The 25,782-nt window shown below is 42.6% G+C and overlaps 1 protein-coding gene and 1 non-coding gene across 8 annotated transcripts in view; both read left to right on the forward strand.

Annotated features, from left to right (window-relative positions):
• Positions 1–25,782, forward strand: part of LOC129021336 (adenosine receptor A3) — an 88,571-nt gene that overhangs the window by 54,824 nt on the left and 7,965 nt on the right. Inside the window, exons 1-5 of one of the 7 annotated variants that reach the window (XM_054466584.1) lie at positions 3,877–5,547; positions 18,796–18,902; positions 20,527–20,874; positions 22,903–22,969; positions 23,709–23,809. In XM_054466584.1, the coding sequence (XP_054322559.1) occupies positions 5,198–5,547; positions 18,796–18,902; positions 20,527–20,874; positions 22,903–22,969; positions 23,709–23,809 (973 nt within the window). In that variant the 5' untranslated portion in view covers positions 3,877–5,197. Of the gene's footprint in view, positions 1–3,876; positions 5,548–8,942; positions 10,137–18,795; positions 18,903–20,526; positions 20,875–22,902; positions 22,970–23,708; positions 23,810–25,782 lie in introns of those variants that run through there. The other 6 variants (XM_054466533.1, XM_054466543.1, XM_054466575.1 and 3 more) reach the window with 6 other exon arrangements.
• Positions 19,135–19,241, forward strand: LOC129023088 (U6 spliceosomal RNA). Its single transcript, XR_008496664.1, has one exon. It is a non-coding gene; the product is annotated as a U6 spliceosomal RNA (small nuclear RNA).

Genomic DNA, 25,782 nt, shown 5'->3' on the forward strand with positions numbered 1-25,782 from the left:
TCTATGGGATTGGATTGACTTTAGGCAGTTGGCTACCTATTCTCGACCCCTTTGCCTTCCCTTAATTCTCACTTCTTTCATTTTCTGCACCATCTGAGGCTGCTGGTTAAGCAGTTTCAAAGGAGCGTTTCAAGTTCTTCCCGTTTTCTTTCTCGGCAGCAGCCTGGGTCTCGAATGACAACAGAAACGTGCTGCCCTCTGGTGGCCACCATTGAGCATAGCGCCTCAGCTGGGACGCAGGAATCATTCTTTCAGACGCTTGAAGCTGATGCTACCGTGCTAAGTCTCCGGCAGCTGAAACGCTTCCCGACTTTCTGAGTGCCTTGAGTTCAGTTAGCTGAACCCTTCTCTTTCCCCCGGGGCCTGGAGACCTCCTGACACACTCGGTGTGGGTGAGGGGGTCTGGAGGGTGAGGCTGAGCGCCCAGAGCAGCTCCCCTTCGTGGGGCAGGATTTCCTGTTGCTCAGAGTGAAGGAACCTTGACCTCCCTTTCCAGGCCTCACCCTCCCTCCCACCAACACTGGCATGGAGTGAAACTCCTTGTGCGCAGACTACAGCCTGTGAGTCTTGGGCTGCTTGGATTGGCCTCAGTGGCTGGGCCCTGGTTAGAAGGCCCGTGTGGACAGCGGCTCCAGATCAGCCCCCAGCGCGGGAAAGCCCAGCCTGACCCCCGGGGCTTGATGGAGAGGCAGAGCCCGGAGAATGGTGGGGGAGGGGCCTAGGAAGCGCCACCTTCAGGGCTGACCCTGAGCACTTGTCTTTTCTAAGCCTCAGCTGTCGGCTGGCAAACATGAAGCTCTATAAAAATATAAGGCTTTGGGGAAGTGGTGATGGGGCCAAGAGGAAGTGAGCAAGCTGATTTTGTGCAACTCTGCAGACGGCCGTGGGGTGGGAGACAGCCTTGGGCAGAAGCCCCACCTTTCGCCTGCCTGACATCCGGTCTCAGCTGCCCGTGGACCAGCTCTAGGGCTCCAGAGGCCTTTTCCCTGGGCTCCTGCTAACACTGCATCTTACTGTTTTTGTAGGCTGGCAACTGGGGTTTTTTAGGCTTTTCTGAGAAGCTGCAAAGGATCAGATGAATCATCTCTCTTGCCAGCCTCTCAGATTGTTAAGCGGAACCCCAAGGGCAAGGTTGCAGCCTTGTGGTTGAGCTGTGCCCAGTGACATCAGACCCAAGTAGGCCCCAGGCCAGGGTTTGGGACAGGTGAGGCCTTTCCCCTCCAGTCACTCTTCCTGTGATTTAAGCCAATGGTTTTCTCCTAGATCTTTGCTTCCCTGATGGAGTTCAGGTTCTTTTAGTAGAATTTTAAAATTTATTTTTAATAAAAAAAAATAGAGGTGGGGTCTCACTATGTTGGCCAGGTTGGTCTTGAGCTCCTGGCCTCAAGCAATCCTCTCACCTCAGCCTCCCAAAGTGCTAAGGTTGCAGGCTGAGCCACCACACCCAGCCTCTTCTAGTAAAATTGAAAACAGCCATGGTCTTTCTTTTAGGTGGGAAATTCTCCTGAACCACAGTTAACCACAGTTAACATATATATATATATGTGTGTGTGTGTGTATATATATATATGTGTATATATATGTGTGTGTGTGTATATATGTGTATATGTGTGTGTGTGTATATATATGTGTGTGTGTGTATATATATATATATATTTTTTTTTTTTTTTAAGAAAAAATTCGTACCTTGATCCAATAAAAATGGTTTCCTTTCTGGCCCAGAGCTCACGTTGGGGCCCCAGCCTTACCAGCGGCCTGCTCATGCAGTCATCTCTCTGGTCCTGCCATCTCTTCCTAGCTCAGAGCAGTTGCCAAATCTACATTATACTTGCGCTTTGTGCCTATAGTCTTGGTGGCTACTTTCTTTTTTAGATCTGAGAATACTGATCTCTACTGAATTTGATAGCATGGCAACATCAAACCCAGGGACTCCTTGTACTTTTGAAAGGTTTGTAGAATTTATTTGCTCATTTACTTACTGAGGGCTGCCATTCAGAACCTGGGTTCTGAAGCAGAAGCCTGGGTTTGAATGCTGGCTTTGCCACTGCCTAGCTTACAACTTTGGGCAAGTTATTTAACCCCGCTGAGCCTCAACTTGCTCAGCATAATGGTAGTATCTATTTCATTCGAGAGTATTGAATGAGTCTGTGAATATAAGCTGCTTAACACTGAGTAGTTGGTATGATGGAGAGCACTTAAGAGTCCTCGCTGATTTATTGTTTCCTTATATACCCAATGCCTAGTTTATGCCACCTGATTCACTGAAGTGTTTTCCTATTCATTCATCAAAAATGTACTGAGCACTGATGATCTGCCAGGCATCATAGTAGGGATGAGAAATGCAGAAATGGAAAGTGGTGGTCCCTGCCCTCCAGGAACTTACAGGCTAAGCAGGGAAGTCATATACACACAGCACAGTGCGGTCCCAGAGGAGAGGTGAAGACTGGGAAGTTTTCTTCAAGGTCCTGTTGGGGAACAGTCTTAGAGGAAAAGTATTTGTTTTCTAGGTAGACTTGGGGGAGAAGGGCCCTGCAAACCAGACAAAGAGTGTGTGCACAGGGGAGAGGAAGCGAAAGAGAATGACTCTGAGCCACGAGTTGCTCAGTGTAGTGCAGCCAATGGTGTCTGTGCGGACCCAGGTGACAGGAGACTGCAGAGGCTGGGAGACCCATCAGAAGGGTATAAGCCACTCTAAGGAGTCTGGACTTGATCCTGAGGCAATGCACAGACCAAATGGTTTAGAAGGGGCAGGGGTCATCCTGGGCATTGAGCTCTGGCGTGGTTCCTCTGGTTGCCTGAGGCGCCGAGTAGGAGGCTGCAGCATCTACTTGAGATGTGATGAGGCACATGACCAAGAGTGGCTGTGCGCCACGGGCTGTGGGTGCAGTGGTAGGAATGGGCAAATGAGGTGACCTTCTGCCCCAGCCTCTCTGTCCTCTTTCCCAGATTGCCTTTTGGTTTTCAATCTAGGGTCAGGTTCCAGGCCAAAATGTTAAGTGACTGTGAAAGTCCTTCCCCTCTGTTCTCAAATCACCCCACCCCAGCAGTGGTGGACCTTGTCTATTCAGAGAACATGAAGGAAGGGATTCCCTTGTTCACAGAAAAGAAACCCCCGTGGTATGTGCAGACAATTCTGAGGGTAGAATTCCCAGATGGGCAGAGGTGGCTGGGCTGGTGACCCTAAGTGTGTCTCCTGCCTTTATTCTCTCTTGTGGGTTATTCTTTCATGTGTTATCTTGCCTACAGCATGCTGTGTTTGGACACAAACCCCTTTCCTTGGTTTCTCTGATCCAGCTGAGATGGACTGATTCCAAAAGAACTCACCTACGTACTGGAGTAGGGGAGGGAGGGTTTTTTGCAGTGTTTAACCAAGGTTCAAAGAGTGCTATACAGTGAGAAAGGCTTCTTTTTTTTTCTTTTTTTTTTTTTGGCAGCGTGCAGCCTCCTAGAAATTTCTCGTGGTAACTTCCTTCTCTGAAGCACAGATAAAGAAAACAATTACAGTAGAAACATTTATGAGGGACACATTGGAGGCTGATGAAGCTTTTCAAGTTCCAGCAGTGCAGGGATGTGGGCAGAACTGACATTGGAAAATACTAGAATGATGGAAATTCAGTTGGAGAGGACTGCCCTTTTTAATGTCTGGGGAGTTTGCTCAGGGAGAAATGACAAGTCTGGCGGGGATGAGTGTGGGATTTGGTAAGACTTGGATCAACTTGGGATACAGGGTGGGGGTCGGGAGCGGAATCAATGAATGATGCCGGAGCAGAGCAACTAACAAGAGGACCCTGATGAGCCCCAGGCAGAGGCGTCTCCTTTATGCCCCACTCCAAAGTGTTTGTTAGTAAACACCAGAACACCATTGTTGTTACTACTGAATTTTATTTTGGGCTGTACATATTTAGATGCTTAAGGTAAAAATGATAAAGCTCTCAAGCCACTGTGTGGGCTTGGGTCCAAGTGTTCCTTCTTGCTGCCTCTCTAACACGCCTGGTTAAAATAATCCCTTTGGGTGGTGCTGAGAAGCACCTGAACCAGGTGGGCTCCCCAAATAACAATGGCGTGCAAGTGTCTGGTTCCCAGAAGTTGGTGACTAGGTAAGCAGCTTCAGGGAGAGGGGGCTGATTCCCAGACAGTCACCTGTTCCTGCGGGGATGGGACTGAGGCTTGGGGAGTGTGGGCAGGAGGATATGCCATTTGATTCTGTTGCACACATTCTTTTCCCTTCTTTCTGTATGTCTGGTCATTCTGCTATTCTGTCGTTCCTCACATAGGTTGGACATTGGCCGGCTGCCAGTGTAAGGGCCAGTGTGATTTTGCTGGGGTGTGAGCTGAGAAAGAGAGGTGGAGGCTAAGCAGGTGTGATGCTTCGCAGAGGTGCTGAGTTTTTGTCCTGAGCAGGGAATCTTTGCTTATCCCTTTGACCAAGGATCTTTGCTGCAAAGGCTGGGTATCCGCTGTGCTCAGCAAAGCGTCAACTCGTGTAAGAGCTTAGCAGGAATAGTTCTGGCTAAGGTTAGGAGGCTGCCACCAAAGTCTCTTTTTTGTTCCTCTTCTTCTCCCGTTTGCCTCCTTATCATGAGATCTTTTTGCTAAGCTGGCAGAAAGATTGCATAGTCAGTGCTTCCAGCTCCACTTCCACCTGATCCTGCACTGTCATCTGGTCCCTGAATGAATGAACTCTGATACCCAATCTTGTCTTGAGCCCTCTCTGTGCCACTCATGACTCCTCTTCTGCTCTTTCCATCTTTTTGCTGAGAGTTCTGGGCTCTGTACTTCCTCTTAGCCCATCTCACTTCCTGAAACACCCCTGAAGAGGGTTGCTTATCTCGATGGAACTCAAAAAGCCAAAAAGCTGCAGGCAGAGGCCTTGAGGACATCTGTTTGGGGAACTAAGAGCAGCAGCACTTTCAGATTCAGTCCATATAGAGCCGTCCTACAGCGTTCTGGAAACTTGAGGATGTGCGGCGCATAAAGGGGCTGGAAGTGACCCACCTGTGATGAGCCCTTTCTAAGGAGAGGGGTTTCCAAGAGATCACCTCACCAGAAAAGGGTAGGAATGAGCAAGTTGGGAATTTTAGACTGTCACTGCACATGGACCTCTGGGAAGACGTCTGGCGAGAGCTAGGCCCACTGGCCCTACAGACGGATCTTGCTGGCTCACCTGTCCCTGTGGAGGTTCCCTTGGGAAGGCAAGATGCCCAACAACAGCACTGCTCTGTCATTGGCCAGTGTTACCTACATCACCATGGAGATTTTCATTGGACTCTGCGCCATAGTGGGCAACGTGCTGGTCATCTGCGTGGTCAAGCTGAACCCCAGCCTGCAGACCACCACCTTCTATTTCATTGTCTCTCTAGCCCTGGCTGACATTGCTGTTGGGGTGCTGGTCATGCCTTTGGCCGTTGTTGTCAGCCTGGGCATCACAATCCACTTCTACAGCTGCCTTTTTATGACCTGCCTACTGCTTATCTTTACCCACGCCTCCATCATGTCCTTGCTGGCCATCGCTGTGGACCGATACTTGCGGGTCAAGCTTACCGTCAGGTAGCCTGTGGCGTGGGGTGGGCAGCAATTGAGACACCTGGGAAATGAGGCTACAAAGCCCAGAGCCCAGACTTTTTGAGTAAAAATGAATCCAAATTGGCCCTTGATGTTGAAAGAGGGCAATAAGTGTCTTTTTGTGATATGGTCTGTGAGGGGGTTAGCAACAATGAGCTGGGATTCAGGAGCTAGAATCAGAGGAATGCTCCAATCCTTTCTCCACTGACTAGGGGTGGGTGCTCAATCCCTCCAGCTATAATTACTAATCCTTGGCTAAAAATGATGAAATCTTGATGCATCTTTAATTAGTAGAAAATGCTCTTCAGTTTTAGAAATGATAAAAGCCTACTAGATAAGACTTATTATTTTAGGAGAAGCAGGCAGATAAGAATAAGAGGAGATAAACTGATGGTTCTGTTGTTTTGCAAATGTAGGTTATTATTTTATCTTTGCTTCCTATTCTGTGTCCACTTCAATGTTGAGAAAGGGATTCTTGGAATATATATATATATTCCAATATATATATTTATTATATTAAACGTATATATCCCATATATATTTATTATATTAAACGTACATATCCCATATATGTTTATTATATTAAACGTACATATCCCATATATGTTTATTATATTAAACGTACATATCCCATATATGTTTATTATATTAAACGTACATATCCCATATATGTTTATTATATTAAACGTACATATCCCATATATGTTTATTATATTAAACGTACATATCCCATATATGTTTATTATATTAAACGTACATATCCCATATATGTTTATTATATTAAACGTATATATCCTATATATGTTTATTATATTTAATGTATATATCCTATATATGTTTATTATATTTAATGTATATATCCTATATATGTTTATTATATTTAATGTATATATCCTATATATATTTATTATATTTAATGTATATATCCTATATATATTTATTATATTTAATGTATATATCCTATATATATTTATTATATTAAATGTATATATCCTATATATATTTATTATATTAAATGTATATATCCTATATATTTATTATATTAAATGTATATATCCTATATATATTTATTATATTAAATGTATATATCCTATATATTTATTATATTAAATGTATATATCCTATATATATTTATTATATTAAATGTATATATCCTATATATATTTATTATATTAAATGTATATATCCTATATATATTTATTATATTAAATGTATATATCCTATATATATTTATTATATTAAATGTATATATCCTATATATATTTATTATATTATATGTATATATCCTATATATTTAATATTTAATATAATAAATATATCCTATATATTTATTATATTAAATATATATGTCCTATATATATTTATTATATTAAATATATATGTCCTATATATTTATTATATTAAATATATATGTCCTATATATATTTATTATATTAAATATATATGTCCTATATATATTGATTATATTAAATATATATGTCCTATATATATTTATCATATTAAATATATATGTCCTATATATATTTATCATATTAAATATATATGTCCTATATATATTTATCATATTAAATATATATGTCCTATATATTTATCATATTAAATATATATGTCCTATATATTTATCATATTAAATATATATGTCCTATATATTTATCATATTAAATATATATGTCCTATATATTTATCATATTAAATATATATGTCCTATATATTTATCATATTAAATATATATGTCCTATATATTTATCATATTAAATATATATGTCCTATATATATTTATCATATTAAATATATATGTCCTATATATATTTATCATATTAAATATATATGTCCTATATATATTTATCATATTAAATATATATGTCCTATATATTTATCATATTAAATATATATGTCCTATATATTTATCATATTAAATATATATGTCCTATATATTTATCATATTAAATATATATGTCCTATATATTTATCATATTAAATATATACGTCCTATATATATGTATATTTTTCCTCCTCCTCCTGAGATGTGAGAGCTTTTTTCGTAAAAATATTCTTCATTACATGTGACCATATGAATAGAACGAACTGCCAAATGGAGAAATCTACTTCCCCAGGTGACCTAAATTGCATTGGTCTCGTGTTTCTCCTCACTTCTCTGGAGGAAAGAGCAGAGTGAGGGAGCTACAAACAAGCTTTAGATGTAGACAGTCTGGATTCAAATCCCAGATTAGAGATCTGATCTTGAACAAGTTGTTTAACTTTATCTCCTTTGGTTTCCACTCTGTATCACAGTGGTTACGATGCTCGGAACTCAGACTTACCTTGTTTTAGTTTTAGCCCCACCACTTCTAACTTGTAGAAGTTACTTGTTTGTGTTTCACTTTTTAATCTACAAAATGGGGATAATTGCACTATCCTCATAAGATGAAATGCGTTAACATATGTAAAGCTCTTAGAAACATACCTGTCACACAGTCTGTGCTCAATAAATGGTGGCTATCATTACTATTATTTTCACAATTGCCATCAATAAAATTGAGGTTATAATAAAATATCTCCTGTTTGTTGTGAGATTTAATTGAGATAAAAATCTACTGATACTTAACTATATTTGTTTCCTTTTTGTGGTCTGTATAGGCTGCTGTCAGGAAGGACAGTTTAAGGAGAAAGGGGGACTCTTACTGGATGAGTCTTTAAAGGTCTCTGAAACACTTCAACACAATTTTGTAACTTCATTGATTCATTTAACTCAAATACCAAGTATGGATGCCCATGAAGATAGAGAAGCAGGAGCAGGCACAGGTAGAGGGGAAGTGTCGGGGAGGCATAGTATAATTTATGAGAATCTGCAAAACAGCCAAACAGAACAGTGCCAAGAACAGCAGGCAAGCTTGCTTTGAGAATATCATTTCTCACCAGGCAGACAATCCTAGGAGATTTTGATGAATCTCAGCTCCCAGGAATTGAATAATTCTTGGGCTTACACCTTATTGGGAACAGAAGGAGCAAACTGAGTTTAAGGGGGACTGAAACTGCTGAATTCACCTGTGGATGTTTTTGAGTTAAAAAAAAAAAAAAAAGAAAAAGAAAAGATAGGTAACTGTTGTATAGCTCTCAGGAAGTGGAGCCCTGAGTGGAGCACGTAAGCACTTGACTCTAGGCAACATCTTCCTTACCCATTCAAGAGTGTTCTTCTTTGGAAAAGTCCCCAGAGAAGTTTCCTGGATTTTTCTCCAATCGTTGTCTGCTCATCTTGTCTTCATATCCAGTGGAGTTTAGCTGGAATCACCATAGAATATCAATGCTGCCCTCTCTTAGCAGAAGATTGGAGAATTAAGAGAGTATATGCCTTTCTCACCTCTCTCTCTCTCCTTTACCAGCTCCATCTCCCCTACCCTTTAGCAATTACTGCTGTGGACTCACTGGCTGTCTTCATTCACACAGATACAAGAGGGTCACCACTCACAGAAGAATATGGCTGGCCCTGGGCCTTTGCTGGTTGGTGTCATTCCTGGTGGGATTGACCCCCATGTTTGGCTGGAACATGAAACTGACCTCAGAGTACCACAGAAATGTCACCTTCCTTTCATGCCAATTCGTTTCCGTCATGAGAATGGACTACATGGTATACTTCAGCTTCTTCACCTGGATTTTCATCCCCCTGGTTGTCATGTGCGCCATCTATCTTGACATCTTTTACATCATTCGGAAAAAACTCAGTCCAAACTTATCTAAGTCCAAAGAGACAGGTGGATTTTATGGACGGGAGTTCAAGACGGCTAAGTCCTTGTTTCTGGTTCTTTTCTTGTTTGCTCTGTCATGGCTGCCTTTATCTATCATCAACTGCATCATCTACTTTAATGGTAAGGTACCACAGCTTGTGCTGTACATGGGCATCCTGCTGTCCCATGCCAACTCCATGATGAACCCTATCGTCTATGCCTATAAAATAAAGAAGTTCAAGGAAACCTACCTTTTGATCTTCAAAGCCTGTGTGGTCTGCCATCCCTCTGATTCTTTGGACACAAGCATTGAGAAGAATTCTGAGTAGTTATCCATCAGAGATGACTCTGTCTCATTGACCTTCAGATTCACCATCAACAAACACTCAAGGGCCTATATGCCTGGGCCAAGGGATTTTTACATCCTTGATTACTTCCACTGAGGTGGGAGCATCTCCAGTGCTCCCCAATTATATCTCCTCCACTCCACTACTCTCTTCCTCCACTTCATTTTTCCCTTGTCCTTTCTCTCTAATTCAATGTTTTGGAGGTCTGACTTGGGGACAACGTTATTATTGATACTATTGTCTATTTTCCTTCTTCCCAAATAGAAGAATAAGTCATGGAGCCTGAAGGGTGCCCAGTTGACTTACTGACAAAAGGCTCTAGTTGAGCTGAACATGTGTATGGTGGTGACTCATTTCCATGCCATTGTGGAATTGAGCAGAGAACCTGCTCTCAGAGGATGCCTAGGAGATATTGGGAACAGAAGAAATAAACTGAGTTTAAGGGGGACTTAAACTGCTGAATTCACCTGTGGATGTTTTTGAGTAAATAAAAGCTAATAGCTAACCAAAGTGTAGCTCTTTGCTGGGGTAACTTGGGGCTTAAAGACCCAGCTGGCTGTCTCTGGCACTAAGCTTGCTTGCTACTTGGAGCCATGTGGTGGCATACTCACCTTCTTACTCCTAGCCCCAGAACACCCTGATCCTCATTCCTGGGTTCATCAGAGCATTTGTCAGCTTTATGAACCATTCATCTATTGTGAGAGAAAGAATCCTATTCATTTCCCCTGGTGTTTTGTTCTCATAGGAGTAGTGGGGGTAGGGCAAAAAGAGACAATGGATAGCTATTATTTGTTGAGCCCTTTTCTTTTCTTTTTTTTTTTTTTTTTGAGACAAGGTCTTGCTCTGTCACCCAGGCTGGAGTGTAGTGGCTCGATGGCAGATCATTGCAGCCTCAACATCCCTGGCTCAAAGGATCCTCCCACCTGAGCCTCCCAAGTGACTGGGACCAGGTACATGCCATCAAGCCCAGCTTATTTTTTTATTTTTATTTTTTATAAAGACAAGGTCTCTTTATGTTACTCAGGCTGGTCTTGAACTCCTGTGCTCAACTGATCCTCCTGCCTTGGCCTGCCAAAGTGTTGGGATTACAGGTGTGAACCACTGCACCTGGCCGTTTGAGCACTCTCTATACACTAAGTACTTTGCATGCATTATCTCCTTTGATCCTGACAATCTGTGAGGTAGGTACCTCACAGATGATCACAAAATGATCATCTCCATTTTGCAGAAGAAAAAACTGAGGCACAGGGAAGTTAAGTAACTTGTCCATAGTTTCATGATTAACAAATAATAGAGCCAGAATTTAAGTTTAACCCTGCCTTATAGGAGAACTCAAGCTTCTTGCCACCTATTCTCAGACATAAAGAGGAACTTGTAACATTAAAGCCCAAACTTTCAAGCTCATCTTATGTACAATTAACAGATAGGCACAAACTACAACTTTGTACGCTTGAGGACTTCCAGATTTTTGCCTTGGCTACTGTTGCTGATCTCTAATTAATCAGGATACTAGACAGGATAGAGTGCCAGTCACATCTTCTGAGCACTGAATGTGGCTCTAGAGATTCAAGGTGTCATCTCTGGTTTGATCTATCCAAATTTGCTGCTGTGAACTCTCACTTTCAAGACAACATTTTAGCTAGACAAGAGCAACAAGATGGAGATTTCAATTAAACAACATCAAAGTGGGTAAGCGTATCTGAAAATGAGATTAATTCTTAGCCAGTCCTGAAGGTTTATCCTGAATCTAATTTTAGGCCAGAGCCTGATAACCAAATTTACCTTGTTAACATTTCATTTCAGCAAAGGAGCCTTGCTTCTCCTCCTGTCAGCCCAGGAATCAAGAATCCTAGGTGTTTCCCTTCTGATTTGTGGTATTTAAAAGGCACTTCCAGGATGAGGCCCTAGGTTTATTCTAGGGCTTTGGGTGTCTCAGGCACACTGTTCACCTTGGAACAACTTTTGCCCCATTGGAGAAATGAGAGGAAGGGTCCTGCAGCCCTCAGTCTCCTGGTAATCCCCGCACCATGCTTCTTAATTTACAAACAGCTTCTAACGTAGATACACTATGTTGTACACTACGTTGCCATAGGAACACTTAACACTGCCTTGCTTTTTAATACTTGATTTAAATGGACCACTTCCCTCAAGACAAAACAACATTCTGTCCTGAGTCATTTGGTATCCTTAGCTTCTGAGTTTCAGAACAGTTTTTACTGTTTTCTTTTCTTCCCTCTTCCTCCTCCTCCTTTCTGTCTCGCTCTCTCTTTTTTTCTTTTCCTGATTGCCACAGCTTAGCAAATCCACTGATGGCTTGCTGGGAGTTGTGTTTTTTATCTTTGTCTAATGGGAATCTCCTGACTTAAGGTGTTCCATAAGCCCAGGAGTCCTCACAGTGAAAATAAATATCTTTCAAAGTAAACTCAAAAAAGATAAATGAAGAATCACTTGTGAGGAGCTTGGTTAGAAGTGACAAGATCCACTCTGGTTTCAGGTTTAGAGATTAGTGTCACAGGAGCCAGGCGCAGTGGCTCACGCCTATAATCCCAGCACTTTGGGAGGCCGAGACAGGCGGGTCACGAGGTCAGGAGATCGAGACCATCCTGGCTAAAACAGTGAAACCCTGTCTCTACTAAAAATACAAAAAATTAGCCGGGCATGGTGGCAGGCAGCTGTAGTCCCAGCTACTCAGGAGGCTGAGGCAGGAGAATGGCGTGAACCCAGGACGCGGAGTTTGCAGTGAGCCGAGATCGCGCCACTGCACTCCAGCCTGGGTGACAGAACGACACTCCGTCTCAAAAACAAAAAAGAGAGATTAGTGTCACAGGACTCTCCTAGGAACTCCTCTTCTGGCTTGCTCTCTCAGCTAAACGGTAAAGGATAATTGCAGGCTTTTATTCTAAAGGAATAAGATTAAAAAGGCCACCCAGACAAAACTGAGGTTTGCTTCCTCCCTTTCCTCCATATGAATAAGCTGGAACTAGGGTGGATGTTGAGCAACTGGGTTTATTTGCCTTATTTTAAAAATCAAGACAACTGGGGAAAAAAGTAGAGACCCATCTAATAAGAAGAAGCAAAGGCTATTTATTCTGAGCTTGCTATAGCAAGGAGGTCAGCTGTAGTCACTTGCATTTTGGCAGAGTCTCAAAGGTAGGCAGAAGAGTGGGAAACATTTATAGTAGCATAAAAACACAAACTTAAGCACATTAAAATTTTAATGAGTTTATTGGAGCATTCAATGATTCATGAATTGGGCAGCACCAGACTACAAGTGGTTCAGTGCTCCACCAAAGGAGGTGAGAGAGGAAACTTTTATGAGATATTTGTGAAAGTAAGACAAAGAAAATATGTTTTATTGGTTAAAGTGGAAAGTCCCTAGTTTGAGGTTAGTTTGGTGGTTTCTGATAGGTTAAGCTTAAGTTTTGTTTTACTGTTTGCACTGAGTTGGGTTTCAGTTTGCTTTATGTAGGAATCCAAGGCACCAGAGCCATCTTTGACTAATGGCTGTCCAATTAATTTTTTTCATCAGTGAAAAAAGGGAAAGACTTTAGGTGTGCCTTGATTGGAGGCTGTTGGCTTGGGGAAGCTGTAGGCAGGGTAACTAGAAGTGGGGCAGCCTATTTGATTAACTGGGGGCACACACACATTTGGCTTTCTTGGTTGATCCTAAGTTGAAACTGGGGACAAAAATTAGGGGAGTTTTCAGTTATTAATCAAGTCCTGGCTATTTTTTAATGTCTCTTTTTAAAAATTTTAATATTTTTATGTTTTAAACTTCTATTTTAGGTTCAGGGATACCTGTGCAGGTTTGTCATATAGGTAACTTCATAGGTTTGTTGTATAGATTGTTTCATCACCCTGGTTCTAAGCCTAGTACCCAACAATTATTTTTTCTGCTCCTCTACCTTCTCCCACCCTCCACCCTCAAGTAAGCCCCTGTGTCTGTTGTTTCCCTCTTTTTCTCCATGTTTTATCATTATTTAGCTCTCACTTATAAGGGACAACATGCAATATTTGTTTTTTTGTTACTGCATTAGTTTACTAAGGATAATGGCCTCCAGCTCCATCTATGTTCCTGCAAAGGACATGATCTTGTTCTTTTTCATGGTCACATAGTAGTCCATGGTGTATATGTACCACTTTTTAAAAATCCAGTCTGCCATTGATGGGCATTTAGGTTGATTCCATGTCTTTGCTATTGTGAACATACACATGTATGTGTTATTATGATAGAACAATTTATATTTCTTTGGGTATATACCCAGTAATGGGATTGATGGGTTGAATGATAGTTCTGTTTTTAGCTCTTTGAGGAATTGCCATACTGCTTTCCACAAATTAGTTATACATGAATTGAACTGATTTTATTTAGTAATTGGTTCAATTAATATACTAGTTGAACTAATTTACACTCTTACCAACAGCGTATAAGTATTCTCTTTTCTCTGCAGCTTCACTGGTATCTGTTATTTTTTGACGTTTTCATAATAGCCATTCTGACTGGTGTGAGATGGTATCTCATTTTGATTTTGATTTGCATTTCTCTAATGATCAGTGATATTGAGCTTTTTTTCACATGCTGTTTGGCCACATGTATGTCTTCTTTTGAAAAGTGTTCGTGTCCTTTGTCTACTTTTTAATGGGCTGTTTGTTTTTTTCTTGTAAATTTGTTTAAGTTCCTCGTAGATGCTGGATATTAGACCTTTGTCAGATGAATAGTTCGCAAATACTTTTCCCATAATATCTTTTGCTGTGCAGAGAAGCTCTTCAGTTTAATTGGATCCCATTTGTCAATTTTTGCTTTTGTTGTGGTTGCTTTTGGCCATTTCATTATGAAATCTTTGCCAGTTCCTATGTCCAGAATGGTATTGGCTAGTTTGCCTTCCAGGGTTTTCATAGTTTTGGGTTTTACATTTAAATCTTTAATCCATCTGAGTTGATTTTTGTATATGGTATAAGGAAGGGGTCCAGTTTCAGTCTTCTGCATATGGCTAGCCAGTTATCCTAGCACCATTTATTGAATAGGAAGTCTTTTCCCCACTGCTTGTTTTGTCAGTTTTGTCAAGGATCAGATGGTTGTAGGTGTGTAGCTTTATTTCTGGGTTCTCCATTCTATTCCATTGGTCTATGTGTCTGTTTTTGTACCAGTACCATGCTGTTTTGGTTACTGTAGTCCTGTAGCATAGTTTGAAGTTCAGTAATGTCATATCCTCCAGCTTAGTTCTTTTTGCTTAGGATTGCCTTAGCTATTTGGGCTGTTTTTTGATTCTATATCAATTTCATTGGTAGTTTGATAGGAATCACATTGAATCTGTAAATTGCTTTGGACAATATGGCCATTTTAATGATATTGATTCCTCCTATCTATGAGCATGGAATGTTCTTCTGTGTTTTGTAATTCTCATTGTAGAGATCTTTCACCTCCCTGGTAAGCTGTATTCCTAGGTATTTTATTCTTTTGTGGCAACTGTGAATGGGATTGCATTCCTGATTTGGCTCTTACCCTGGCTGTTCTTGGTTTATAGGAATGCTAGTGATTTTTATACATTGATTTTGTATTCTGAAACTTTGCTAAAGTTGTTTATCAGCTGAAGGAGCTTTTGGGCTGAGACTATGGGATTTTCTTGATATAGAATCATGTCATCCACAAACATGGATAGTTTGACTTCTCTTCCTATTTAGATGCCCTTTATTTATGTCTCTTGCCTGACTGCTTTGAGTCCTGGCCATTTTGGGTTGATTGTTAAAGGGGCCATTGTTTGGCTTTCTGGCTTAAGGTAGCAATCTGACTTCCTGTAAGTCTGACTTACAGCAGGCTGGCTTACTATTTATTGATTAGCAGCTGGTTTCCTGAGCAGGTTGCTGCAGGTTCCAGGTCAGGATTCTATTTTCATATATGGTGTGGCCATAGTCCACTTGTATATTCAGTTTCTTTTAGCCAAATGCACAATTTCTAAAGAAACGCTGCTCTCAGCTACTATAGCTGAGTATGATGGGAATAAGAACACTTGGGCTGCATCCTCCTCCAACTACTCAGATGACAGATATCTGTAAAGACCCTTTGTAAATTCTAATATGCTCTACAGTTTTACAGTATTATAGCTATTGGGAAAGCAGCACAATGTTTGTTTTCCTCCCAGATTTACCATCAAATCATAGTGGCTCTAGTAGCTGTGTGAATGTGGGCAAGCTACTTAAACTTCTGAGCCTCCATTTTCTTCATTTGTAAGATCAGATTAATAATACCTGTGTCAAGGTTGTTTTTGTTTTTTGATTTTTACTTTTTCTTATGGAAAACTTCAAACATACAAAAGTGGAGTGACTGTCTTAGTCTGTGTTGCTATAAGAGAATATCTAAGGGTGGGTAATTTATGAAGAAAAGAGGTTTATTTGGCTCACAGTTCTACAGGCTATATAAGAAGCATGGTGCTGGGACCTGTTTGGCTTCTGGTGTGGGCCTCATGCTGCTTCCACCCATGGTGGAAGGCAAAGAGGAGCCAGTGTGCAGAGATCACACGGTGAAATCAAGGGAAGCAGGGCAGGGGGAGGTGCCAGACTCTTTGAAACAATCAGCTCTCATGGGAACTAATAGATTGAGAACTCACTCATTACCATGATGACAATGATGGCACCAAGACATTCATGAGGGATCCGCTCCCACGGCCTAAACACTTCCCGCTAGACCCCACCTCCAACATAGGGGATCAAATTTCAGCGTGAGGTTTGGAGGGTCAAATATGCAAACTATAGCAGACTAGAAGAAGGACTCCTTATTTAACTATTATCCTGTTTAGTAGTTATCAAATTATGGCCAATCTTATTTCATTTGTGCCTGTATCCACTTACCCCACCTGACTATCTTGAAATTTTAGATATTAAGTTATTTCATCTGTAAACTTTTCATTTTCTATTTCTAAAAGATGTTGTAAAAATTATCTTGTTTATTCTTATTGCCTATTTACCTTCCTATTTATACATCTAAATAGAATTAAAGTTAATTCTGTGGAATTAATACACCAAGTAATATTCAGAATACTAGTAGACACATCATTCATTCTCTGTAACTCTAGCACTTTCATTTACTTTAGAGATACTTTTTTTTTTTTTTTTTTGAGACAGCGTCTCACTCTGTTGCCCCGGCTAGAGTACAGTGGCACTATCTCGGCTCACTGCAACCTCCGCCTCCCAGGTTCAAGCAATTCTCCTGCCTCAGCCTCCTAAGTAGCTGGGACTACAGGCACGCACCACCACGCCCGGCTAATTTTTGTATTTATAGTAGAGATGGGGTTTCACTATATTGGCCAGGCTGGTCTCGAACTCCTGACCTCGTGATCCGCCCACCTCAGCCTCCCAAAGTGCTGAGATTACAGGCATGAGCCACCGTGCCCGGCTAGAGATACTTTTTCATGTCTTGGGCATTTTGCTGATATCTGTGCACAATCCATTTCTCTTTTTGCTGCTTTCTTTGGTTTCATGTTGCCATCTCTGAGCAATGCTGAGTGTGTTTGTTTAGCATGAAGTATTGTCACAGATAAGGACTGCCTCTTAAAAATATAACAACAATATTTGCATTAATTATTCATTGCTGTGCAACAAATTACACCCAAAACTTAGAGGCTTGAAATAGCAATCCTTTATCATCTCTTATGGTTTCTATGGGTCAGGAATTCAGGGGGCATTTTGGTTGGGTGGTTAATGCATGGTGTCTCATGAGGGTGCTAGGTCTGCAGTTCTCTGAAGGCTTGACAGTGGCTGGAGGATCCACTTCTGAGGTGACTCTCACATGTCTGGTGAATTGGTTTTTCCATATGGGCCCCTCTGTAGCCTACTCAAGAGCATGGTGGCTGACTTTCCCAAGAGGGAGCAGCATGAGAGACTAGGGTGGAAGTTGCACGCCTTTTATGACCTAGCCTCTGAAATCACATGCCATCACTTCTGTCATATTTTATTGATCACACAGGCCAGTCCTGATTCATTGTGGGAGGCGACTACATAAGGGCATGAATTCCAGGAGCCACCGTGAGGGTTGGCTATGGCAATGCCATTATCACATCTCAAAAAATAAATCGAAGAATTATATCCTAATAGTATCACTGTCCATATATTCTAAATTGTTTGCTTCAATCAGGATCCAAATAAGTTCCACATATTATAATTTGTCATATGTCTCTTAAGTCCCTTTTGATCCATAGATTCTCCTTTCCTTGCTTCCTTTTTTATTTATGTAATTTATTTGTGAAACTCGTAGAAGTTTTTGATGAGGAACAACTGAGGTGATGTAGATAAAAACCTGCCATCATGAAGGCTTGCTGCTTGCCCACATGCTGACTTCACATGAGTTAGAGACAGGCTCCCCTTCCTCCAGAGAGGACATTGTTGCATAACTTGGACAATCTATGTATGACCCTTGATGGGATGTGCTGGCTCTGGGATGTGATAAGTAGCACCCAGCTTAACTTCACCTGAGAGGTGGTTCATTAATTCAAGCTTTTAAAGCCAGTGGTCAGAGCACATGAGTCCCATTAGAATCAGGAGAAGCTGCTGCTGCATAGATGAATCTCCTTGCTTTGTCCCAGCTCTTCTCAGGAAAGCTTTCAGGAAGTCTGAAGACCGCAGCCCAAACTGCAGCCACCCACACTTCCACCTGCTCACATGTTCCAGGTCCCAGGCACGCAGGCTACTGACAGTTGGCATGCTCCACCCCTGGCCGTACTCCCCAGATGAGCCTGCAGTGTCCACTTGGGAGCTGGGTTAGTTAAGAATCTGATTACTAGGATTCCTCTCAACTGTTTAAGAAATTGGGCCTCCAAGATTGGTGGACAGACAAAAGGAGTGGCCTCTGATGATGCCAGGACCATTGGCAGCAGGACAGGGCACAGTAGAGCACATACAAATGGGTACCAGTGATGGTTGTGTGCATGTGCTTTTCTGAGTGTGGGCCAGAGCCCATTTATGCGGGAGGGAGATCTCTACTGCCCACAATTTTCTTGGTTGCCCCGTCAGTAAGTTTATGTCTATGAAGAGCTTGTGGTGTGGTGCATTGTGCAGTGTACCTATACATGGCAGCACTGCTTGGACTAACTGGTTGTTTTCCCTTTTCACTGGTCTTTTCAAACCAGGATAAAGCCATATTAAGCTGAAGCATATCTGTTTCCCTTAAACAGATTCAGAATTCCTGGGCTCCCTGGGTGCATTCTATCATTCCAGTTGAAAGTTTGCTTCCTTCCTGTCATGTGGCTCTTCATACTACTCTCCTTGGCTCTCATTTCAGGTAGGATGGGGGACGGAACAGCTTCAGCCCTTTAAGCTGTGGCCTTTCCAGAGACTTTGCACTGAAGTCCTCACTTACTTGGAGTCCCTGCTTATTAGCTCAAACCATCTAAGGAGTGGGATGGGAAAATAAAAGGCGATGAAATTAGGTCTTGTCCATATTAGTTCTTGTTCTTAGCTTAGATAAGAGAGTTTGTGAGGAAATTGAAAAGCTTGACTAAAATGATGACTCTGCACTCGCTTTGGCAGCACATATACTGAAATTAGAATGATACAGAGTAGATTAGCATGGCCCTTGTGCAAGGATGACATGCAAATTCATTATGCATTCCATATTTTTCCCCAGCATCTCCACTAAAATAAAATAAAACGAGAGCTCTGTATTTTCTCTTTTAGTTCACCCAGGTTCCCCCTTCCCCCTTCTCCCCTCAAAAATATATGTGCACATATATGAGGACACGACTTTCCCCTTTCCACTTGTGCTTGACCCCAAAGATGAGACTTGGAACACTGGCCTTTTCCCAGCTCTGTCTGACCTTCAGTTGTGTGGCATTTAGAGTTGCTGAACCTTTCTCTGGGTCAGCATTCATACTTATAAACTGAAGATCATGCTATCTTCTTTGTGGGGTTGTTATGAAAACAAAATGTTATAAAGAACCTGAGCCTGCATCTTAATGGTCTTTGCTATACTTCTGGAAGGCTGAGAGAAGGATGGGCTCTGCTGTCTCATCTCATCTCCTCTTCTTGGTCGGACACTTTCCCCGCCATGGTCAAGCTGGACATGGTGTGCGTGACTTCCTCATTGTGCAATATCCTGAGATGATAGAGGTGCCTATGCTGGTCTTGTACAGAGGGAACATGAAGTTCTTATCCCCTAAAGACAGAACATGACTTCCTCTGTTTTCAGCCCTGTGCAGCCAGCAGAAGCTTCCAAACCTCACTTTCTTTCTGAGGGTGCTAAGGTGGGGTGGGAGCTAGGGACAGAGGGCCTCATAACAGTAAGCCTCAGGCTCTTGAAGGCCCTGGTCAAGCAATGGTAGGAGGCCTCCATATTTTACCCACCCTTAGGCCAGGGAAAAAAACTTCTCCAGGGTTGCTTTATTAGTTTGCTAGGGCTGTAATAACAACAACAGCAACGAAACCACAGTCTGGGCGGCTGAAACAATGGAAATTTATTTCCTTATGTTATGAAGGTGGTAAGTTCAAGATCAAGGCATCTGGCAAGTTTGGTTTCATTTTGAGGTCATCTCTTGGTTTGCAGATGACTGCCTTCTGGCTGTGTCCTCATGGGCCATTCTGCTGTTTGTATTGTCAGTGTCTTAATCTCTCCATCAGCTGAATTGAATTAAGGACTACCCCAATGACCTTATGTTAACTTAGTTATCTCTTTAAAGGCCTTATATCCAAACACAGTCACATTCTGGGGTCACTGGAGGTTAGGACTGAAACATATGAGTTTTGAAGGGGACATAGTTCAGCCCATAACAGTTGCCAGTCAAAAAGAGGCAAAAATCAGCCTCCTATTCTTTAATTAATTATCCTTCAGGAGGGCAGGAGCTGCAATGTTTTGAGAGAGCAATGGTTCCTGGGTGTGTGCATGTGTGCGTGTGTGTGTGTTTTCACAGATGCCATGGTCATGGATGAAAAGGTCAAGGAAAGCTTTGTGCTGGACACGGCTTCTGCCATCTGCAACTACAATGCCCGCTACAAGGATCACCCCAAATACTGGTGCCGAGGCTATTTCCGTGACTACTGCAACATCATCGCCTTCTCCCCTAACAGCACCAACCATGTGGCCCTGAGGGACACAGGGAACGAGCTCATTGTCACTATGTCCTGCCTGACCAAAGAGGACACGGGCTGGTACTGGTGTGGCATCCAGCGGGACTTTGCCAGGGATGAGATGGATTTTACAGAGCTGATTGTAACTGACAACAAAGGAACCCTGGCCAATGACTTTTGGTCTGGGAAAGGTAAGGAGCCTGCCTGGGGTCTGGCTAGATGTGACCCACAGCCATGGGTGTTTGCTGCTAAGAGAGCACTCTCTGAAGCCAGTGAGCCCCAACTCAGACTCCCACTGGGTACTTTGGGCCTGCCTGACCTCTCTCTTCCTCCAGCAAACATAGAGTGGTCATTAACAGTGCTGGGGAATAGCTGGAAGCTGGGGACAAGGAGGATGTCTGTGCCCTGGGGCACTTTTAGAACTTCTCTTCCCTTGCAGCAATCTGGTTTAAGGACCTTAGAAGAGGCTGACAGGGTCTAATAGACATGAGATCTTTATGTTGAAAGGCTTTGAAGTTGTTATTAAATGTCTGTGTGAGAATCGCTTGAACCAGGCGGCAGAGGTTGCAGTGAGCCAAGATTGCGCCACTGCACTCCAGCCTGGGCGATAGAGTGAGACTCAGTCTCAAAAAAAAAAAAAAGTCTGTGTGTCTTGTGGGTCTAGAATCTTGAAGATTAGATTCTTGAGAGGTGTCCGAGGCTGGAAAAAATGACCCACGTGCCTGGTAACTGTCAACTTAAATAATTTAATAATATACGGAGGTAGCCAGGTGCGGTGGCTCACTCCTGTGATCCCAGCGCTTTGGGAGGCTGAGGCGGGTGGATTGCTAGAGCCCAGGAGTTTAAGACCAGCCTGGGCAACATGGAGAAAGCCCGTCCCTACAAAAAATACAAAAATTAGCTGGATGTGGTGGTGCCTGCCTGTAGTCCCAGCTACTTGGGAGGCTGAGATGGGAGGATCATCTGAGTCCAGGGAGGTTGAGGCTGCAGTGAGCCGTGATTGCACCACTGCACTTCAGCCTGGATGACAGAATAAGACCCTGTCTCAAAAAATAATAATGATAATTTACAGATGTAAATATCGTGGTCCAACTAGTAAGCACCTATTTTGCTTTTAAGGAATGTGCAGTTTATATTTGGAGACCACTGGGAAGGTGTGGGTGGAACTGGAACCCATAGCAGAAAAGTCTGAGTTAACAAATTACGACTCTTGGCTGGAGCTAAGACATAGGATTTCCAGATGTTCACTCAGGTTCCTTCTGTTGAATGATGAAAATCTCCTTTTGCACCAGAAAACCTCTGTCTCTCAGACAGAGGACTTATGGAAGGCACTAGCCTATCTTTCTTTCTTTCTTTTTTTTTTCTCTTTCCCCTGTGCCTTCTTCTTGTTTCCATTTCTAGAAAGGATGTCCTTTTCTATCACAGTCCAGAGCACAATGCTGGTAGGAAAACAAACCAGAAGGGCTTAAGGGGTGCCCTTGGAAACCTATCCTCATGCTAGAAAGAGAGTTTTGCTAACACTTGACCAGTTAGTGATTGATTCAGCAAGCATCTTACAGAATGTAACATCGTTCACACCCACAGTGTTTCTACTTTGTGTGGTTCTGCTTTTACTTAACTGTGCAACTTGACCTGAATCTTAGGCTCAGATAAGAGAACGTTCCCACCTGAATATACTCCTTAGTTTAACTGAAACACAGACCTCTCCCACATCTTATCAGAGGGGGCATCATAGGTGGTCGTGGTGCCACTGCTCCCATTGGGTTTTGGTGGCTGTCATAAGAAAAACATGGCAATTACATCACCAAATGAGCAGTTCTTTAAGGATAGGATTGGTCCTCCTGTGCCTCTGGCATCCCCTCCTATGGGGAGGAGACCTCAGTTTGGGACTCTAACCATGGGCCACTTCTAGTCTATGTGGGGCCTTTGTTCAAATCTGGAAAAGGAGCCCCTTCCTTCAGGTGCATGGAGTCCAGTGGTAGGGTGCATGGCCTGGCAAGCAGAGTGTGGGCTAAATGTTGGCCCCTGCTTGTCCCCTCAGCCTTGTTCCCTGTGCAGGGCACATTTATACAACTGTATGTGGTGCTTCTGCTTTACTCTGAAGTCAACCAAGGGACTCACTCTCTGGAGATAGAATGACAGGCAGAGCTGCAGCTGGGAGGCAGAGGCAGGACCTGGCTATGGGCCTCACCTGACTTAACAAATCCTTTCTGATTCAGACCTATCAGGCAACAAAACCAGAAGCTGCAAGGCTCCCAAAGTTGTGCACAAGGCTGACCGCTCCAGGTGAGTCATAGTCTCAGCAGATGAATGGGCTTGGGGCGGTGGGGTGGAGGTAGGGGCTGGGGTGGCAACAGTATGATATGACAGTTGATTTGCACTGACAACTTTTCTACTGCACATTATTTCTCCACTTTAACTATGTATCCTTAATCTGAGTATTTGGTTTCTTCAAAAACAAAAATACAGTTTAGGACTCTTGGTTGCAAGCAGCAAAAAAGCCCTCTAGCTATTTTAATTAAAAGGGGACATTTATCATAAGGAGAGAGAGGTGTTTCAAATGCAGGAGCAGGGATGTGGCCACCCTTGGAAATTGTCAAGAGCATCATCACGAATTTACCTCAGTCTCTAATCTGCTTCAAATCTGTGTGTTTCCTTCCTTCTGTTTCTGTATTGCCCTTGTATATTTCTCTTTTTTCCCCTAATAGTCATCCATTTATGTTTCTTGAGTTTATTTCTCCTCCATTCAAGAGACTGGCCAGTCTGAGACTGGATTCTCCTATTCTCAATCCACAGTTAATTTCTGAGGAAGGGGTTCATTGGCCCAGCTTAGTCAGATGCTCAGCGGGTCTCATTGAGTGTGGCCCAAAGGACAGGGTCACTCTAAAGGAATACAGTTGCCAGAAGCTAATGTAACTGGGTTGGGAGGGTGCAGGGGTGCAAATCCCAGAAAAAGGGATCCAGAGCTGAGAACCAATAGGCAGTTTCTTCCAAGGAACATGAAATCTGCTGTGGTTCCTTCTAGGACGCCCATTCTCATCATTTGCATACTGATCATGGGTTTGGGAATCATCACTATAATCAGTCATTTGACCAAAAGGAGGAGAAGTCAAAGGAATAGAAGGGGTAAGTAGCTATTGTTGAGGGAGGGGGTGGGCCAGAATTAGAGAAAATGAAAGAGGTCAAGGAGCAGCTTTCAAATGAGTGAATGAGAGCCTCTTCATATTGCCTGGTCACCTGGAAACCAATGCAGCCAGCCATGGGCTGGAGTAGATATCTACTTGATGGTGACAAGGCATCACGAGAAGTGACAGAGGGAGCACTGGAGCTTTCTTAAGTGGATACATGTGTAGGTCAGGAAGGAAGGAGGTCCTGAGACAACCATACCAGGTTCCCATCTGCAGAGCCACCTACCTCCCCAGCACACAAACTTTGGGCTCCTGTCGAAGGAATGAGTTTCTGGGACCCCTGGGTAAGCAGGTATAGAAGAGTCTCCTTTTTCATATACACAGGGTATTGCCCTGTTGCCCAGGCTTGAGTGCAGAAGTGTGATCATAGCTCACTGCAGCCTCATGCTCCTGGCCTCAAGCCATCCTCTCACCTCAGCCTCTCAAGTAGCTGGGCCCACAGGCACCTGCCACCATGCCTGGCCAATTTTAATTTTTTTTTTTTTTTTTTTTTTTTTTTTTTTTTAGGCACTGTCAAGCTCTGTTGCCCAGGCTGGAGTGCAGTTGCTCGATCTCAGCTCACTGCAACCTCCACCTCCCAGGTTCAAGTGATTCTCCTGCCTCAATCCTGATCTTTAGGTCTCCCCATCCCTAAATAGAGAAGGGACTGTGTGCCCACCTTTCCCTTTAGGGCAGCATCAGAGACATGACTGGTCAGTAAGACAAGGCTGGTCTTACTGTTCAGAGAATCCTCCAGCATGTGGCAAATATGCCAACCTCTGAAGTGTGCACAGAGCAGAAAGAACCTTGCACAGTTGCCACTGTTTGACTAATAGTTTTGCATTTTTCTTTTTATGCTCAGAAACCACAGGAACACCTTAGGCAATGAAGAGTCTGTAGGCATAATTAAAAACAGACTGCAACCTCCCGTGGGTATGGAAACGTAGAAGAACAATATTTCAGAAAAAGACAGAAAAACACCCCTAGTAACCCTTGCTAGTGACACGCCAGGATCCATAGCCAGAAGTGTCTGAAATGCAAAGCAAAGGCTGCAAAGCCTCATACTTTCCCTGTGATATTTTGTTCCTGTGGTCAGAATAGGAGCCCTAAAAAAAGCAAAGTAGTGGCTCCCACAGCATTCTTGACCTTTTGTCCTCAAGCAGCATTGGGAACTGCGAAGGTGGGGCATGTGGACAAGACAATGCCTTTCTCAGGTCTGCCCAAGACCAGTTCCTTTGGGACACAATTGTAGTCTAGGTTTTTGCTAAAACCATTGTCACTTTTTTAAGGTGTGGCCTTGGGCAACTTTATACTTTTCTGGGCCTGTTTTCTTTTCTATAAATTGAGGGTCTCATTCTCATACTCCCCAATATTTTCATTCATTAGTTCAACAAAAAAGGACCATGCTAGCTAGATGCTGGGAATACAAAGATGGGCAAAAGAAATGCCATTTGTGTCCATGGAACTTGTAGAGGGGGAGGAAGACAAACTATCACACATCAACACCCAAATGTAACATTGCCACCTGGAGTCGGTGCTCTTAAGGAAAGGCACATGAAAGATGAGGCAGTAGAACTCAACGCTATTTCTTTTTAGCAAGAAGTTGTACAGCCTGTTGTAGCCATGGCCTGCTTCCTCAAACTCAGGCAGATGAAATGTGGCAGCCTGAACCAAGGCTCCTAGCTTTGACATTCTTGGGCTCTGAAGAAGTTCAGTTGTGTTCACAGAGGTGAATGAAAGCCCTGTGTACCAAGCCTTCCTATTGACTTTCCTACTGATGAGCTTTGCAGTAATGATATCTGATCTCAGCCCTGAAAATAAACTTGTGTTTAGTCCCCCATGAAAGCCCCATGACAGAGTTTGGAACTTTTGCTGCAGAAACACTCTTCAGGGGTAGGCAATAGATCTCAACTCCATTTTCCCTTTCTATTC

The sequence above is a fragment of the Pongo pygmaeus genome, chromosome 1 (genome assembly GCF_028885625.2).
Source record: "Pongo pygmaeus isolate AG05252 chromosome 1, NHGRI_mPonPyg2-v2.0_pri, whole genome shotgun sequence".
Taxonomy (NCBI): Eukaryota; Metazoa; Chordata; class Mammalia; order Primates; family Hominidae; genus Pongo; species Pongo pygmaeus.